The following is a 16318-nucleotide window of genomic DNA, read 5'->3' as shown; positions in this document are numbered from 1 at the left end:
TTCTTTAAGATCGCGCCCTGGCGCTGTTTACAGTATTCTTTGACGATGGTAGCACCGGCGGAGAATGGCATCTAGCCTATATTTTGGGTTTTTTCATGTCTTATACATTGATCTAAAATGTTAAATGTTAGTAGTCTTAAGGAAGTAGTCTTAAGGATCTTGTCTAATGCTAATGCTGAGATAACAGTACGAATTCACGTAGTTGACGGTTTGGCTCATCCAAAAAATTAATCCTAAAATTTTAAGAATAAATCGGAACAATGGCAACGTGGTTGGCTTAACTTAAATATTCGCGCCTCAACGCAGTGAACTACCGTTTAAAAACTCAAAAATATCGCGGCCGGCAAGTAGGTAGTCAAGATTAACTCGGGCGCAGGTTTGAAACGAATATTTTCGTACAAAACACGAAAAATAAAAACGAAGGCGTTGTTGCCAGTAAAAAAAACATAATGAGTAACTTAATTGTGGAAATTGACCAGGGTAAACTAAAAGGGTGTGAAGCTAAGGATTACCATGGAGGGAAGTTTTTCAAGTTTTTGAATATACCATACGCCAAAGCGCCGATAGGAGATCTAAGATTTAAGGTAAATATTTTGTTAATTCGTTTTATTTTTAGCAAGACCTTAAGGTTAAAACTTGCATACGTTCATTTCAATAGCTAATTATGGTTTTAATTGTGTCATTTGGCTATTTAATTGTTTTATTTGGTGACTAAGCACAACAAAACTGTACGACTGTACTATGTAACATTTAAAGTTAATTTTTAGTCTAGGCGCCGACATGCCATTTCGAGTTGGCCGATTATTTAGTTACAAAAGTCAAAGCAAAATAAAACACTAATTCACCACAATACAACAAAAACACTTTACTATTTTTACTTACTTATTATACAAGGTGTCCCAATATTCCGTATTCCGTGGACATATAGAACTTACTACTATTTTTGAAATCAAAATAAGTTCATTGGACACAATTTACCTCTATACAAAAGTGCTTCGTTTGTCCGCTAGAGGGCATCAAGCTATAAAAAATAAACACATTTTTTCAGATATTTTAAGATCCGTTATTCCGATTTGAATAAGATTTTGGGTGTCTATATATGTTTTGCTAAGGGCTTTAACATTTGGCGTTCACAAAAATCAAGAAAAAATACGGGAAGGGTGAAAACCACCCCCACCCCTACATAAATTTTAGTATACATATTTTCCAACTCCACCGATAACAGATTTTCTTTTCGTAAAATGGTCCTTCTAGTATTTACTACATATTTTGTCTCTAGTAAAAAAACGCCACATCGCATAGTTTTGTGAAAATTTTTGAAGAATTTTTTTTTCCAAAGCAGACCTACAAAATATACAGGGAGTTCCAATATTTCGTGGAAATAGAACCAATACGTATTTTTTGGATCAAAATAAGTTAATTGTACATAATTTACCTCATATTTATACAGAAGTGCTTCGTTTGCCGTTAGAAGACTTCAATCAAATATGAACCCGAACGCTAATTAATTTAAAATTAATTAAATCTTTTAAGCTTTTTATGAGGCTTATTGTCAAATGTACTTTGCGATACAAGGGTGATACTAACATAAAATTCTATATTTTCGCCAACTAGATTATTATAACATACCTAATAGATTTTATGCGTCTTTATAACTTAATGTGGCAAAAAACATCTTTTGGAAGTAAGCTTTGTAAAAATAATTTGTTTTTCTCAAAATGTATGCACGGTGGTGTTTTTTTACAAAGGACAAAAAATGTAGTAAATACTAGAAGGACCATTTTACGAAATCGGCCGTCGGTGGAGTTTAATAATATTTATACTAAAATTTATGTAGAGGAGAGGGGGTAGTTTTCACCCTTCCCGTACTTTCTCTTAAATTTGGTGAAAGTCAAATGTTAGAGCACTTATCAAAATATAGACACCCAAAAGCTCATTTAAATCAGAATAACGGTTCTTAGAATATCTGAAAAAATGTGTTTGTTTTTTAAAGTTTTATGCCCTCTAGCGTACAAACGAAACGCTTTTGTATAGAGGTAAATTGCATAATTATTATGATTCCAAAAATACGTAGTAGTTACATTTCCACGGAATATTGGAACACACTGTATATTCGCATCATCAGCATTATGATTGAAACTATTCGCTAACGTAGTTTGCGAAACGCGCGCCCAGCGCAAAAGTAAAGTTTTTTGGTGTATTGTGGTGAATTAGTGTTTTCTTTTGCTGTTGTAACACCAAGGCACAATCAAAGGTACCAATGACTAATCCTCAACTATAACAAATATTGTTTAATTCTTCATTACTCAAAATTGCATATGAGCACCTAGTGTATATTCTTGATTTGTAACCTTGTGTTTTTATGTATATTTTATTTATATGTATGTTAATTTTGAACTAAATTAAATTTTATAATTTTGTATTTACATATAAGTGCATTTTTCCATAAATATATTTTTAAATACGAATGAAAGTAAAATATAGACTCTTCAAAACAAGTTACAATTTTACTTTTTTGTTGTTAAAGGTCTATAAGCAATCTTTTGATATGAAACTTAATAATAAATTATAGACAGATTTAAAGAAAATTAAAAATAATATCAGTCAAAACATTATGAATCTATCAAATATATCAAACATTATTGCAGACACGAAATAACAAATAATAACTACAAAGTACTTAAAATTTTTTTAACTTATTATCAAAATAAAATACACAAATCGCAATTAGAATAATCATCTCTCAATTGTTGCGTAATAATATGAGATAAATAAGTACAGTAAATAGCGGTTTAAGTTAGCAACAAAATGATAATGTAAACTTAGGATGTGACGTTCATAAATATACAGAGTAACCCAAAAAAGATGGTGGAAAAACTTCGAAATTCAAAAATTTTTTGAACCTAGAAGTAGGTACAATTTTTAGTTTTATTTCTATCGGTTAAATGATCGGTAATGTAAATAAACATGCCAAGGGATTTTCTTATATTTAATTTTTTTTTGCTAAATTTTCTGTTCATTTGAACCTCTCCCAAAACTGAAAGTAGTTTAGGTACAATTTTTAAAAAATGTTGAAAATTTTAAAAACTTCAGAGAGTCAACAAAATGTAGTAAATACTACAGCGACCTTTTTTACGAAAAGAAAATCTGTCATCGGTGTAGTTGGAAAATATTTATTCTAAAATTAATGTAGGGGTGGGGGTAGTTTTACCCTTCGCGTACTTTTTCTTAGTTTTTGTGAAAGTCAAATGTTAAAGCACTTAGCAAAACATAGACATCCAAAATCTCATTCAAATCGGAATAGCAGTTCTTAAAATATCTGAAAAAAATAGGTTTATTTTGTTAAAGTTTGATGCTCCCTAGCGGACAAACGAAGCATTTTTTATACAGGTAAATTGTGTCCAATGATCTTATTTTGATTCCTAAAATACGTAGTAGCTCTATGTCCACGGAATATTGGGACACCGTGTATATCTACAAGTAAAAAAGCAATAAAATGTGTTTTATTTTCCAAAAAAAAATAACACTGAACTTTTATTAATATATTTTTTTGTACTAATTCTAGGAAAGGGCTGGTGAACCCTACGTTTTTTATAGCTTCAAGGAAAATCGATACAAACATTTACATACACGGTACTTATTATGCAGTGCGTATAAAAAATAACAAAATCGATAACATGAGATTTACAACATAAGTAAATTGCCCTTTAAAAAAATTTCTTAGATTGGCTAAATATATCTTAATTCAGTTAAAAGTAATTTTACGTTAATGCCTGGTTTTTGTGCGGATTTATGCGGATTCTGAACCGCATTCCTCATCCATATACCTAATACCCGATAAAGCTAGCGTGTCTAAATCAACTCTTCCTCTTCATAGAGAAAGCTTCTTATTCTATGCTCTTATTGACGAGATATCCCATCCTATCCGGCCTCTAAGTAGCTGAATAAGCGGTCCGTCTTAATATATTTTACAATCTTGCCTTCGGTCACCCGTCCAACCCCTCACCCTGTTTAACGTCGCTTAACGTTGTTGAAATTACCAACAAATTATAAAAATGTACGTTTTAGGCTCCACAACCTCCTGACAGTTGGGATAATGTCAGAGATGCCACCAAAGAGGGACCAGAGTGTCCTTCGGGAGATATGTACTTTACTTACTTCATAGGCAATGAAGACAATTGTTTAAATTTGAATGTTTATACCAAAGAAGTAAGTAACTATCAAATCCAGCTACCTGTACTCCATATTACATACAACCTATAAAACAATATGATCGAAAAATATCGGCATCAGCGATGGATATGATATGAGGTATAAAAAGAAGTGGGTATATACCCAGAAGGTGTAGGGTATATACCCTCCTTATAAAATTCGATTATTCACCTAACCTAAATTTAACTGTCTGCATTGTGCTGTATTTTTGATACAATTATTGTGCAGTCTTTGTGGGGTAAGACAAGTAAGATAACAACGAATTGTTGGCGAAATTTGTTATAGTACGTTAAATTAACAAAATAAACTTAAGTGGGTATATACTAGGTATACAGGGTGCTACAAATTCGAGGTACGAGCATTGATATCTCGGTAACCGTAATAGATACGAACATGGTTAAAATGGGACAAAGTTGCACTTTGGGATGTACGCCAAGATGCCATCAAAAAAGTTTTTCAAATTTCAAGGATTGCCGAGTTTTTCGGAAAAAACGGATTTTTTTGATAATAAATTTTATTTTTTCCTGTCGTTACTTTTAAGAAAATAAAAAAACGAATTGCACATTCTTATAGCTACTTTATTAGGGCTATCTGATAGTATTTTTAGATTTTCAAATTAGCTGATAATTTGTGAGATACAGAGGCCAACTTAATTTTTTTAAATACGGACCTGCATTTTTTATTTCCGGTTTTGAAAGAACTCGGTCTCCTGAGTACAATGATAGGCCACATTTTATACTTTTTTTTGTTGTGGGTACCTTAACAACAAAAAAACTATTTAATTATTATTTAAAATAATTTCAAGTCCGACTCTGTTTTTTTTTAAATTATTTAATCTGATTATATTCATCGCAACAATATTGATCAGCGCTAATTAACATTGAATAAGGAAAATCGAGCCAATTGGAAGAATGAAATAAATGATATCCAGGTCAGTAATTTAAAGATATTATTTTTAATTTTTTTATTGTGAATTTGAAATTTCAGTGTGCGATCTAATAATATGCGTAATATTCATCGTAGTTATTATAAATAAATAAACTTCTACAAACTAGTTTCTAATGCTCTACGAAAGGGTTACCACCCTCCCTATTGCTCAAATTTATTTTTCGTTCAATTTTATTTATAGCTCTTTGAACATTCTTGTTTTGTTCATACTTCCAAAAGCATTTTGTACTCTTTATTGTAAATGTTGAGATGTATTGATTTCACTTTTACAAATGACGTGAAGTAATGTATTCATTTGTATATTATTATTTTATTGCATTTGATTTTCAATATTCAATGTTTTATCCCACGTCATTGTTAAGTTTAAAAGCTTATCAATATTGTAACGATGAATAGATTAAATATTAAAAAAAACAGAGCCGGAAATTAGTTCACAAAAACAACAAAAAATATATTAACTGTGGCATATCATTGTACTCAGGAGACCGAGTTCTTTCAAAATATGAAATAAAAAAATGCAGGTCCGTATTTCAAAAAATTAAGTTGGCCTCTGTATCTCACAAATTATCAGCTAATTTGAAAATCTAAAAATATTATCAGATAGCCCTTATAAAGTGGCTATAAGGATGTTCAATTACATTTTTGATTTTCTTAAAAGTAACGACAGGAAAAAATAAAATTAATTTTCAAAAAATCCGTTTTATTCCAAAAAACTCAGCAATCCTTGAAATTTTTTTGATGGCATCTTAGTGAACATCCTAAAAAGCAACTTTGCTCCAGTTTAACCATGTTAATATCTCTTACGGTTACCGAGATACCAATGCTCGTTCCTCGAATTTCTAGCACCCTGTATATAATATTTACCCAAATTCAATTATATACCCCTTATTTACCCATTGGGTATAAAGCGGATAAATCAGTATGCATCATTAAATCGGAAAACATCAGGTATTTACCCAAATTTCAATATACCCCATGTTTGCTCATCTCTGGTTGATATGGTTACCTACATATTTTTAGATACCCAAAGATGATTCGTTAACGAAGAAACCCGTCATGGTATGGATCCATGGAGGAGCTTTTACTACCGGATCTAACAAATCAGACATGTATGGACCAGATTATTTAATGACCCAAGATATAGTGTTAGTCACAATAAATTATAGGTTAGGTATTTTGGGTAAGATTTTTTCTTCCTTTTTTTACTGCTAAGAAATAATACTCTCTCGGGTAAATAGTAGGTTGGTTAAATTAAATAAACTAAGACTAAAATCTCTTTATATACAAAAATTTCTATTTTGTCTGTATCAACTTTGAACTATTCTGATAAAATGCACAAGGCTATCAGTTAATAAATTTGTTACAAGCCTGTCTGATAGATAATATCTTTTTTTTATTATGATGTACATATTTGTATATTTATTAAAAATGGTCTAAGACTTATAAGTAGATACTTAACTCTCTAATCTGTGATATAAATAAAATTTGATAAAAAATTTAAAAAAAAACTCATTAAAAAATTAGATTACGCTTTTTACCGGGTGGCCAACTAAGAATGGATGCCGGCGGTATTTCAGAAACTATTTACCGTATAACTTTGAAGTAAGTCAACCAAGAGAAATCGCTGGAAATTATTTTCAAGTTTGAAAAAAAAATATCCGCTAGGGGGCGCAACTGTGACGGCCAATCAGAAAACAGGATTATTCTCAAAAATATACATGTGAACAGGTATTTTACAAATTGCTGTTGTAATCAATGGGAAATTTGTATTTTTTTATATAGAGTGTTTAGCTCTATCCTAAAATAAAGTGGGGGGGGGGGGAGGTTAAACTTGAATTTATTAAAATAAGGATCATTTTGGTTTGGGTTAGCCGATTTGAACAAACTAGGGCTCGTTTAAGAGAGCTTTTCTTCGTAGCTAGAGAGCGCTGTTTGAGATCTTAACAGATATTGCGCTTTTGCAGAAAAAATACAAGATATGTTTCTTTTTGGACAGTTAAATAGGGCACAAAATTTTTAAATTATCAGCGCAAACCGCAACTTTCTATCTTCTCTCCCTACGGGAGATATTAAGAGAACAAATCATGTTAGGCGGCCGCCTATGATTATAACGTATAAAAATTAGAGTAGTAGACTAGGAAACCTAGGTAAATTGGTTTAAAGAGGTAAATTATTTATTAGACCTTATAGTCCTAGATGGCAGCCTAGCATGATTTGTTCCCTAAAATATTGATTTGCGCTGATATTTTGGAAATTTTGTGCTCTATTAATAAATGTGCAAGAAGAAATTAAACATTTTTTTTAAATTAGGAACTGTGCAAAAAGAAATAAAACCTGCTATTTAATTTTGTTATGCAAAAGCGCAATCTCTATTATTATGTCAAACAGCGCCCTCTAGCTACCACGAAAAAATCTATGGAGACAAAATTTATACTGGGGATTATTAAGAAAGAAAAGCTCTTTTATACGAGCCCTAGTTTGTTTAAATCGGATAACCCAAACCAAAAATAAATCCTGATTTCTGATTGGCCATCACAGATGCGCCCTCTAAAGGATATTTTTCGAAATTGAAAATAATTTCCAGCGATTTCTCTTAGTCGATTTACTTATTACAGTTTTTTCCCCAAAGTTATACGGTAAGCAGTCTCTGGGATACAGCCGGCGTCCATTCTTAGTTGGCCACCCGGTAACTTATTTCTGAATCATCTAATTGCGGAAAAATGTATTTTCAATTAATTTCGTTTTTTGACCGCTTAAATTTATTAGTTTATTATGGTAATTATCTTTATAATTTTATATTAATAAATATGTATATAATTAGGTAAAAATGGTGCTTTTTTGACGTAAAGAATTTTCAGAAATTAATAATGACTATATTATGCAGAAAACTTATATATAAAATATAAATTTTAATGTTTATTTTTTGTAAAATATAACCAGTATGTTTTGAATCCACAGGGAAGAAATTTACCCAGCTAACAATAACTCATGAAATTTGAAAGCGTTGAGATGTCTGTATACATATTTTATTTTTATAGCAGTAAATATTTATATTGCCTATGATTTATCAATAAATGTTTCTGGATACATTTCATTATAGAACAATATATACACAAATGGCCAAAATTATTGCACATAACGATATTTTTATTTTATTTTGGACCTAATATGATTCTTTTTTATATTTTTGGACATATTGGCTTACCACACAACTAACTAATATAAAATTAAAAATCTAAGTGCAACTAGGCTGTTATTTAATCTTATTTCATAATGAGTGAAAATCAACAAAAACAAATGTCATTTTAAACAGAAAATATTGAAAACAATTTTAATTATTTCTCACAACTAATAGTCTGTATTGCCCCCTCGAGCCTTAATGCAAGCTGTGAGACGACGTGGCATGCTCTCAATTAAGATGTCCAGAAGATGTTGAGGAATGGCTTCCCATGTTTCGCGCGCAGCAATTTTCAATTCATTTAATGTCTGTGGCCATCACAATTTTCTTATACCCTCTTCCTCACAAAATTGGGGAGAAGCATTATCGTCCATGTAAACAAATTCATCCCCCACTGTTCCTCGAAATGGACGCACAATAGGCTCTAAAACGTCTCTAAGATATGAGACACCTGTCATTGTGCCATCAATAAAAACAAGAGGAGTTCGAGCTCCGTGCATTATACCTGCTCATACCATAATGCTTCCCCCTCCAGCGTGCCGCGAGTCTGACACTAGGCCTATTCTTGTTTCATCACTACACATAACGAAATTCCAATTAGGTCCATTTGCTCTCATCTCCTCAGCCCATTGTAGTCGCGTAATTTTGTGCTGTAAATTAAGGTTCGGAGTAAGTCAAGCAGTAAGCAGTGGCGGATACGTTAAAAATGGCGCCCTAAATTATTCTAGATAACTTTTTTATTTGCCCCCCCCCCCTAAAATAAATTTCTGTATCCACCCCTGCCTTCAAGGCGAGCTAACTCATTTTTAAGAGCAGTACTAGAAAGCAGGGGATTGCGTCGTGCAATTAGGGATATTTGACGGTCTTGCACAGCAGTAGTAACTCTCTTTCTACCTCTTCCAGGCCGGTCTGTAACCGCCTTCGTCTCCCTGAATTTTTTTAAAATTCGCGAAACATCTCTTTGGTTAACTCCTACAATTTCAGCTATTGCAACTTGCCGGTAGCCCTGTTGAGACAGTGTTACTATTCTGACTCTATTAAACTGTGAAATAATGTTTCTAGGCATTTTAAGGCCAAAACAATAGTCAAATTTCTTCTGAAACCCAAGAGACCACAAATCGAAATGTGCAAGAATTTGTAATAATATTGGGTCTGAACGATAAACATTGTTTACCATATCCATTTTATCAAAAAAATGTTTATTACATATTATCAAAGCTATGTATAAAAAAAAGATTCTTTAAATTGCTTTCCGTATATTTTTAAACCATATATATGCAATAATTTTGGCTATGTGTGTATGTTTAGGTTTCTCCAGTTTCAAAGACAAATCTCTGGATGTCCCGGGCAATGCAGGTCTGAAAGATATGAGGATGGCCTTAAAATGGGTCCAGAATAATATAGAAAAATTTGGTGGGAACAAGAACAACGTCACCTTATTTGGTGAAAGCGCTGGTGCTGCTTCAGTACATTATTTGATGCTATCACCCACTACCAAAGGTAACCACATAGGGTAACCTTTGTATTAATATTTAATGCTACATTAAATAAAATATTTTTATAGATTTGCGTTTTTCCTTGGGACATATTAATCTGATTTTATTCTCTCAAAATTAGATAATATTTTAGTGTCTTTGAATATTTTCTTTAGGCCTCTTTCACAAAGCTATAATCCAAAGCGGCAGTGCACTCAACAACTGGTCATGGGGTAAAAACAACTCTGCTGAGATAGCCAAAGTTATGAACTACAAAGAGACTGACGAAAAAACTATTTTCGAAAAATTAAAGAAGGAAAGTGCCAAAAGTATTTACAATGGCCAAAGAAACCACAAAGAAGTACGTTATTTGTTATGTTTAATTAATTTGTCATGAACTCTGTATATTTGATTATTTTTAACGTGATTTCTATAATAGTTGAAATTTAGATAAAAGTGGTAGCTAAAGCTAATTTTTTTATATATGTTTTCTCTTGGTTTTAGGTCAGTAATAATTTTCCTTTTATTTCATTAAGTACATTTATTTTTTTATACACCGTCTTACGTTTCGACCATTTTTTTGGCCTTCATCAGAGTCCAAGAACGTAGATCATAGAAAGAAACTTTATAAAAAACAATCACGGAACACATTTAATTGCGGTTTTTCAAACGTTTTTTATTCTTACTATAGGCCAACGACCCACATACAATAACTAATTCTGCAATATTAATATTTCCACAACATACACAATAACTAATCATTAGTTATTGTATGTAGGTCGTTGGCCCTATAGTAAAATTGCAAATATGTTTTGCAATTCGCAACCATCCTGTTTGTTAAATGTGTTCCGTGATTGTTTTTTATAAAGTTTCTTTCTATGATCTACGTTCTTGGACTCTGATGAAGGCCAAAAAAATGGTCGAAACGTAAGACGGTGTATAAAAAAATAAATGTACTTAATGAAATAAAAGGAAAATTATTACTGACCTAAAACCAAGAGAAAACATATATAAAAATATAATTTTAAAGGTCAAAGAACATAAAAAAAAGCTAATTTTTTTGTTTTTGTTTAGGATTTTTTAGCTAGCAAAATACGACCCTTTGGACCTGTAGTAGAACCCCCATCTGATCATGCAATTTTGACACAAAGTCCACATGAGTTGATGCAGAATGAGGGTGCTCATAAGATTCCTGTAATTATAGGTTATAATTCTAAAGAGGGTATTTTCTTTGAACTTGTACGAAGAACGTACCCTGACTTACAATTTCCACATGACCTAGAACACGATATACCTTTTGAATTAGAGCTCCACAATGATAAAGAAAAAGCCAAAGAGGTAGCTGAAAAAATGAAGAAACTGTATTTTGGAGATGAACAGTGTAGTGAAGATACTATAGAAAAAGTTTATTTGGTAAGTAAAGAAGTTTGAAAAATTATAAACTCATACAATTTTAATCGTAAATATACTTTATCGACATTTGAAACTAATTTAAATAAGACTCTTATATGTCAAATAAATAATTATTTTGTTATATTATATTTGTAAGTTAATAAGACGATATTCTATACAGTGTGAATCATATACCGGGTGTTGCATCGTCGTTGAAATCCCATGCAAAATTTGAACTGTCCAGATATTGGCTCCCCTATGGATTTTATAGCGAAGTCGTAAATAGACTTTTTAAAGGTCTACATTTGGTAAACACACATGCCAAATTTGAACAATTTTGGACAAGCCGATTTTAGGTAATTTGAGAAAAACTTAATCGATTTTTAAATTTAAACTGAATAGGTAACAATCAAACACCAGTCAAAAACCGACATTCCTTAAGTTGTCAGCGTCATTTTCAAACGTAACTTAATTTTAAGAAAATTTTAATATTCAGTACTAGTAATAATTTATTGTTATACATATAAAGAAAAAGTGAACTTAATAAAATACGCGGGAAATAGATTAGACAGTGTATCTGACATGTTTCGGTTAATTTTCCCTAAATATTAAAATTTTATTAAAATTAAATTACTTTTGACAATGATAAAATCACAGTTTGTAAACCTAAGGTATGTCAGTTTTTGACTGGTGTTTGATTGTTACCTGTTCGGTTTTAATATAAAAATCGATTAAGTTTTTCTCAAATTACCTAAAATCGGCTTGTCCAAAATTGTTTAAATTTGGCATGTGTGTTTACCAAATGTAGATCTTTAAAAAGTCTATTTCGCTATAAAAAAAAACGACTTCGCTATAAAATCCATAGGGGAGCCAATATCTGGACAGTTTAAATTTTGAATGGGATTTCCTATGTTCCCAACAACGATGCAACACCCGGTATAAGTACAAATATTTTAGCTCTGGTATATTTCGACCCTAATAACGTGTGTGATTTTTTTCTATAAAAAAATTGAAAATGATATACCGGGTGCCTCTCAAAAGTGGCTTACCCCTATAACTTTTTTATTTTTTCGGATAAAAAACTAGATTTAATATGTTAGTATATGACATAAATTAGGATTGATTGGCGTATTCAATTATTTTCATTCACTTCCTATTTCACCGGAAATGACTAATAATTTTTGATTTTTAAGTGACACCATTGATATTTTTTTATTTTGTTTGATAGAAAATAACATTCTGAATAAAATGACATAGCATATATGTCAACTTTTGACATTTACAATTAAAAAAATTGCATTTTAAATTTTAATTTGGAGTTGACTCGACAATTTGACTCGAAATACCAAGTGTGTGGTACTAAATTATTCGTAAAAAAAAATCTTTTTACAAATATGTTAATGAGCCACCCACGTTCCAGTTGAAAAAATTGAGATATTATTGAAAATAAGATTTGGACATCTTTTAACCGGCCAGGACAATACACTAAAAACATTAGACGGTCAAATCTCTAGATTGAAATTTAAAATACGATTTTTTCCTAAGCGATAATGTCAAAAGTTGACATATGGCATGTCATTTTCTATCAAATAAAGTAAAAACATGCGGAAGGTGCTATTTAAAAATCAAAAGTTGTAGTAATTTCCGGTGAAACAGGAAGTGACCGAAAACAATTGAATACGCCAATCAATCATAATTTATGTCATATAGGTTTGATTTGGTATAGGTTTGGTTTGGCTAACATACCAAATTTCGTTTTTTTTTAATAAAAAGCTTTAGAGGTGAGCCACTTTTGAGATGCACCAAACATAAAACATAAAACATAAAACATAAAACATAAAACATAAAACATAAAACATAAAACATAAAACATAAAACATAAAACATAAAACATAAAACATAAAACATAAAACATAAAACATAAAACATAAAACATAAAACATAAAACATAAAACATAAAACATAAAACATAAAACATAAAAACATAAACATAAAACATAAAACATAAAACATAAACATAAACATAAAACATAAAACATAAAACATAAAAATAAAACATAAAACATAAAAACATAAACATAAAACATAAAAACATAAAACATAAAAACATAAAACATAAAACATAAACATAAAACATAAAACATAAAACATAAAACATAAACATAAAACATAAAACATAAAGACATAAAACATAAAACATAAACATAAAACATAAAACATAAACATAAAACATAAAACATAAAACATAAAACATAAAAACATAAAAACATAAAACATAAAACATAAAACATAAAACATAAAACATAAAAACATAAAACATAAAACATAAAAACATAAACATAAAACATAAAAACATAAACATAAAACATAAAAACATAAAACATAAAACATAAAACATAAAACATAAAACATAAACATAAAACATAAAAACATAAAAACATAAAACATAAAACACATAAAACATAAAAAACATAAAACATAAACATAAAACATAAAACATAAAAACATAAAACATAAAACATAAAACATAAAAACATAAAACATAAAACATAAAACATAAAACATAAACATAAAACATAAAACATAAAACATAAAACATAAACATAAACATAAAACATAAAACATAAACATAAAACATAAAACATAAAACATAAAACATAAAACATAAAACATAAAACATAAAACATAAAACATAAAACATAAAACATAAAACATAAAACATAAAACATAAAACATAAAACATAAAACATAAAACATAAAACATAAAACATAAAACATAAAACATAAAACATAAAACATAAAACATAAAACATAAAACATAAAACATAAAACATAAAACATAAAACATAGAACATAGAACATAGAACATAGAACATAGAACATAGAACATAAAACATAAAACATAAAAACATAAAACATAAAACATAAAAACATAAAACATAAAAACATAAAACATAAAACATAAAACATAAAACATAAAACATAAAACATAAAACATAAACATAAACATAAACATAAAACATAAAACATAAAACATAAAACATAAAACATAAAACATAAAACATAAAACATAAAACATAAAACATAAAACATAAAACAAACATAGAACATAAAACATAAAACATAAAACATAAAACATAAAACATAAAACATAAAACATAAAACATAAAACATAAAACATAAAACATAAAACATAAAACATAAAACATAAAACATAAAAACATAAAACATAAACATAAAACATAAAACATAAAACATAAAACATAAAACATAAAACATAAACATAAACATAAAACATAAAACATAAAACATAAAACATAAAACATAAAACATAAAACATAAAACATAAAACATAAAACATAAAACATAAAACATAAAACATAAAACATAAAACATAAAACATAAAACATAAAACATAAAACATAAAACATAAAACATAAAACATAGAACATAGAACATAGAACATAGAACATAGAACATAGAACATAAAACATAAAACATAAAACATAAAACATAAAACATAAAACATAAAACATAAAACATAAAACATAAAACATAAAACATAAAACATAAAACATAAAACATAAAACATAAAACATAAAACATAAAACACAAAACAAAACATAATATCTTGAAAATATATAGCAACATAGGTACTGATTAGATTAAATTTGGAGGAAAGAAAATACAAAAAAAAATCCAATGGTTCTTAAAATTTAAACAAAAAAATATTTTTTTTTATTTGAAAGTAAAATAAAATACCTTGTCTAAACGGTAAAGGGAAAATATGTTTCTTTCATCAAGACTTACCAGCCCTGAAAATATGTGCACTTATTTAAGACTCACCCTGTATAATACATTCTTATTCTTGTACTTTTTTGACAAAACATTTTCCATAAATCACTTTTTTACTTTTTCAGTTAAAAGGAGATGTTAACTTTGTCCATTCCATCCAAAGGACAATAAAACTTCAATTGAAACACTCAGACCAGCCTGTATACACTTACAGGATGTCCCTAAACGGTCCTTTGAACTACTTTCACCGCTTTGCCCTCTGTAAGAACTTCAAAATGACCATATTCTTTACGTTCCTTAGCAAAGTGTCGCCCATCATGAGAAATTACATTTTGAACACTATCAAAAACACACCCAAAAAAGATTTAGAAGGGGTTGCACATGCTGACGACTTATTTCACTTATTTTCTACATTTTTCACACCCTCCATTCAAAAAGGAAGTCAAGAAGACTTATATATTCAGAGATTCGTCAAGTTATGGACGAATTTCGCTAGGTATGGTGAACCTACACCCCACGATGACGAGACTTTGAATTCAGTCAAATGGATACCCTCATCGCTTGACAATATCCAGTTTTTGGATATAGGTCCTGAGTTGAGCCTTATTGAAAACGTGGATAAAGAAAGGATACAGTTCTGGGATCAGTTGTATGATGAGCATTTAAAAGTTTAACCCTAAACTTAAAAATATGCTTAATGTTACTATTTTTTTATGAAAATGTTGTTATAATTCTTTGTTAATAAATATTTTAATAAATAAAGTTCGATACTTTTAAATAGTGTAGTATATTTTAGTTTTAGCCGCTTAAGACCTTGTTTATGTTGAAGCTGCGATAATATGTAGAGGAAAGTAACGAAATATGGAATACCATACTATATACCATAATATACAATAGTTTTTGTATTATATAAAAAATTGTGTGTGCACTATGTGCGCATATTTGCAGTGAAACTTCTTCTTACTTTCGTCTGTCTGTCCGTCTGAGGACTCCATTCGACGTGCCGAGTTTGGTTCCAATCGACCCATAATTAAGAAAACTCCTGATGATTTCATCCATCTTTGGTATGCACCTTCGCTCACATAGCCTACCCACTAAATTTGGTCGCGATCGAACGACATCAACTTTTGACGCTTCCTACGTTAAAACTAACTGTCAACTGCCTTAGTCCAATCCTTGGTCCAATCTATATGTTCGGTGAATCTATCTATAGTCTGTCTTACGACAAGATCCTTAACAGTGATAGATGTGTCTGTCATTTTCAGTTCAAAGTAGTTTATTTTATTTTACAAAGAAATAAGATGGTACAACTGGAATG

The 16318-nt window shown here is 29.7% G+C and overlaps 1 protein-coding gene across 1 annotated transcript; it reads left to right on the top strand.

The window, feature by feature from the left end:
* The first annotated feature begins 227 nt into the window (after window positions 1-227).
* Window positions 228-15778, top strand: LOC115889292 (esterase B1-like). The gene is made up of 7 exons (XM_030909239.1): window positions 228-584; window positions 4069-4209; window positions 6181-6340; window positions 9647-9838; window positions 9990-10174; window positions 10888-11226; window positions 15126-15778. Exons 1-7 carry the CDS (start codon window positions 450-452, stop codon window positions 15672-15674), a joined length of 1701 nt encoding a protein of 566 aa, XP_030765099.1. The 5' UTR covers window positions 228-449; the 3' UTR covers window positions 15675-15778.
* The last annotated feature ends 540 nt before the right edge of the window (window positions 15779-16318 follow it).

The sequence above is a fragment of the Sitophilus oryzae genome, unplaced genomic scaffold, assembly GCF_002938485.1.
Source record: "Sitophilus oryzae breed Bouriz unplaced genomic scaffold, Soryzae_2.0 scaffold_813_pilon_pilon, whole genome shotgun sequence".
In the NCBI taxonomy this organism is placed as follows: Eukaryota; Metazoa; Arthropoda; class Insecta; order Coleoptera; family Curculionidae; genus Sitophilus; species Sitophilus oryzae.
This window is presented reverse-complemented; position numbering and strand designations above follow the sequence as displayed.

What these genes read in the sequence shown, in the direction of transcription:
- LOC115889292 (XM_030909239.1), top strand. Translation starts at nt 450, where the DNA reads ATGAGTAACTTAATTGTGGAAATTGACCAGGGTAAACTAAAAGGGTGT. An exon ending in TAGGAGATCTAAGATTTAAG is followed by an intron (nt 585 to 4,068) that starts GTAAATATTTTG and finishes TGTACGTTTTAG; the next exon opens with GCTCCACAACCTCCTGACAG. An exon ending in CTATAGAAAAAGTTTATTTG is followed by an intron (nt 11,227 to 15,125) that starts GTAAGTAAAGAA and finishes TTACTTTTTCAG; the next exon opens with TTAAAAGGAGATGTTAACTT.